Consider the following 2,401-nt stretch of genomic DNA (forward strand, 5'->3'; position numbering starts at 1 on the left):
TACAGTTATGATACCTTGAAATGATCGCAAAATAGATCGATCGAAATGTACAAAAGAAAAGACTGCGAATTGAGGGTTAATTCTCTAGAAACTTTTCGTTAATTTCACGGTATCTAAATGCGACCTTATCTTTTTGTGACTTTAATCCAGACACATACGATCTTATCCTTCAATACCCTAGAAATAGGTCGATAAAAATAATACCAGTAATATAAGAGGTCCTGCATATTCAGTTAGACTCCTACTTCTCTATATTAATTGGCCTTATGTCTAAAGATTAAATACTAATTCAACTATATACGAGGTTGTATATTTACATCTGTATTTATAAATATGTTTGATCCAGATGACATCGAATTAGGCTACAAACTAAGGGAAGATAAGTCATGCGTAAAACGTGGAGAAACCCTCGCCAAAGAAAACCATTCTCAGAGCTATAACCTCTATAAACACATAGGTGCGTGCGTACGAAAGATGAATACACACACACACACATACACACATACATAAATAAATACATACATACATAAATAAATACATACATACATATATATATATATATATATATATATATATATATATATATATATATATAAATGTATATATATTGCGACTATATATATATATATATATATATATGTGTGTGTGTGTGTGTGAATGTGTATGTGTCTATCAACACATACATAAATATATTTGTGCGTGCGTATAGGTATACACATGCACACTCGCACGCGGGCACACACATATATGTGAATGTGTGCGCGCGCACGAGTGTACACCTATATATGTATGTATGCATGCATGTATGTATTAACTGAAATTAAAACGGCATTGAGAACTGGCGACAACGTAGAGAGAGAGGGAGAGAGAGAGAGAGAGAGAGAGAGAGAGAGAGAGAAAGGACAGAGAGGCAGAGAAACAGACTGGGAAAAGAAAATAGAAATACACGACATTAGAGAACAGAAATAATAGAATACCAAGGGAAAAAAGGATAAGAAGATCTTTATTGAAAAAAAATCATTTTAAATCGGGGGAGACACATACAAGTTTTTATTAGAGGGGGGAATTAAGGACATGGAATTTCCCATGATGCTCTACTGCTACTGACGTCATCGAGCAAAACAAATTTGGTCACCAACTTGTGTTGTGTTCGCACTGGTCGGAGCTTGTCTTCACTCAAACAACACAAATAACAAGAGCAACAAGAAACCCCAATATAACAATCACCACCACAACAAAAACAACCAACACCATCATCACAATATACCAAACAACAACAAAGAAAAAAAAAAACATAGTGGAAAAGGGGTCCGACTGATCAGCGATATTAATGCTACAACAAATTACTTAAGCAATCCGGCAATTCTGGCATCGTCTTCAGAATCAGAAGACGGTGGAGTTTCTCCCCCACCGCCCAAAAAGCAACGAGTCTCAGCCGCTAACATGCAGTCGAATGGCTGCCCTCAGCACAATGGAGAGAGCGAGGAAATAGCGTCTACTTCCCGACAGAACGGTTCTTGTTCTGCTACGGCGAATGGTGAGGTGGCCACACTAGAAGATAGACAACATCTTTTGAAAACCATGTCCCAGGCGGATCAAGACGTAGTTCGATTAATCGGCCAGCATCTCCGTGGGCTCGGCTTGAAGTGAGTCTCTCTCCACTGTCTGAATGAAGAAAACATTTTAGTTTTATATAGATTATGTATACACTCGTATACACACACACACACACAAATGCATATATATATATATATATATGTATTATGTATAGATACACATATTATGTATGTATACATATATTTATATCATATATATATATATATATATATATATATATATATATAATATGTATGTATACATATCTTTTATACGACTATATATATGTATGTATGCATATATCTGAGCTATATATATGTATGTCTACGTATATCTGAACTATAAATGTATGCATACACATATATATATATATATAGACATATATCTCTATTATATAAGTGTGTATATATATATATATATATACACTGTGTGTGTGTGTGTGTGTACTCATTACACGCATGTATGGGAGAAATATATACAATAGGTTGTTGATATGCCAGAAATCCCATTTCAGCAGCTCCCGTTCCATATATATATATATATATATATTTATATATATAAAGCCTGCTTAATTTCTTTTTTAAATATATATAATTACTATTTACATTTAAATATTTTTTATTACTTATTACTGTTTACGTTATTTTAAGACTATTATTATTTACGTTTGAATGCTACTTACAATTACTATTTTTAAATTAAATTTTATTTTCATTACGACTATTTAAAAAAAAATATTTACATTATTAACACTAACTATTATCAGGATCTACATTAGATATTTTCAAATACTATTATTATAAGT

At 32.5% G+C, this 2,401-nt stretch overlaps 1 protein-coding gene across 2 annotated transcripts in view; it reads left to right on the top strand.

Annotated features, from left to right (window-relative positions):
- Window positions 1-1,108: 1,108 nt before the first annotated feature.
- LOC106875223 (WD repeat-containing protein 26) overlaps window positions 1,109-2,401 on the top strand; it is a 39,773-nt gene continuing 38,480 nt past the window's right edge. For both annotated transcript variants that reach the window (XM_089359598.1, XM_089359599.1), the window contains exon 1: window positions 1,109-1,646. In XM_089359598.1, coding sequence (XP_089215724.1) covers window positions 1,444-1,646 — 203 coding nt within the window. In that variant the 5' untranslated portion in view covers window positions 1,109-1,443. The remainder of the gene's footprint in view (window positions 1,647-2,401) is intronic.

The sequence above is a fragment of the Octopus bimaculoides genome, chromosome 11 (assembly GCF_046866305.1).
Source record: "Octopus bimaculoides isolate indiv1 chromosome 11, ASM4686630v1, whole genome shotgun sequence".
Classification (NCBI taxonomy): domain Eukaryota; kingdom Metazoa; phylum Mollusca; class Cephalopoda; order Octopoda; family Octopodidae; genus Octopus; species Octopus bimaculoides.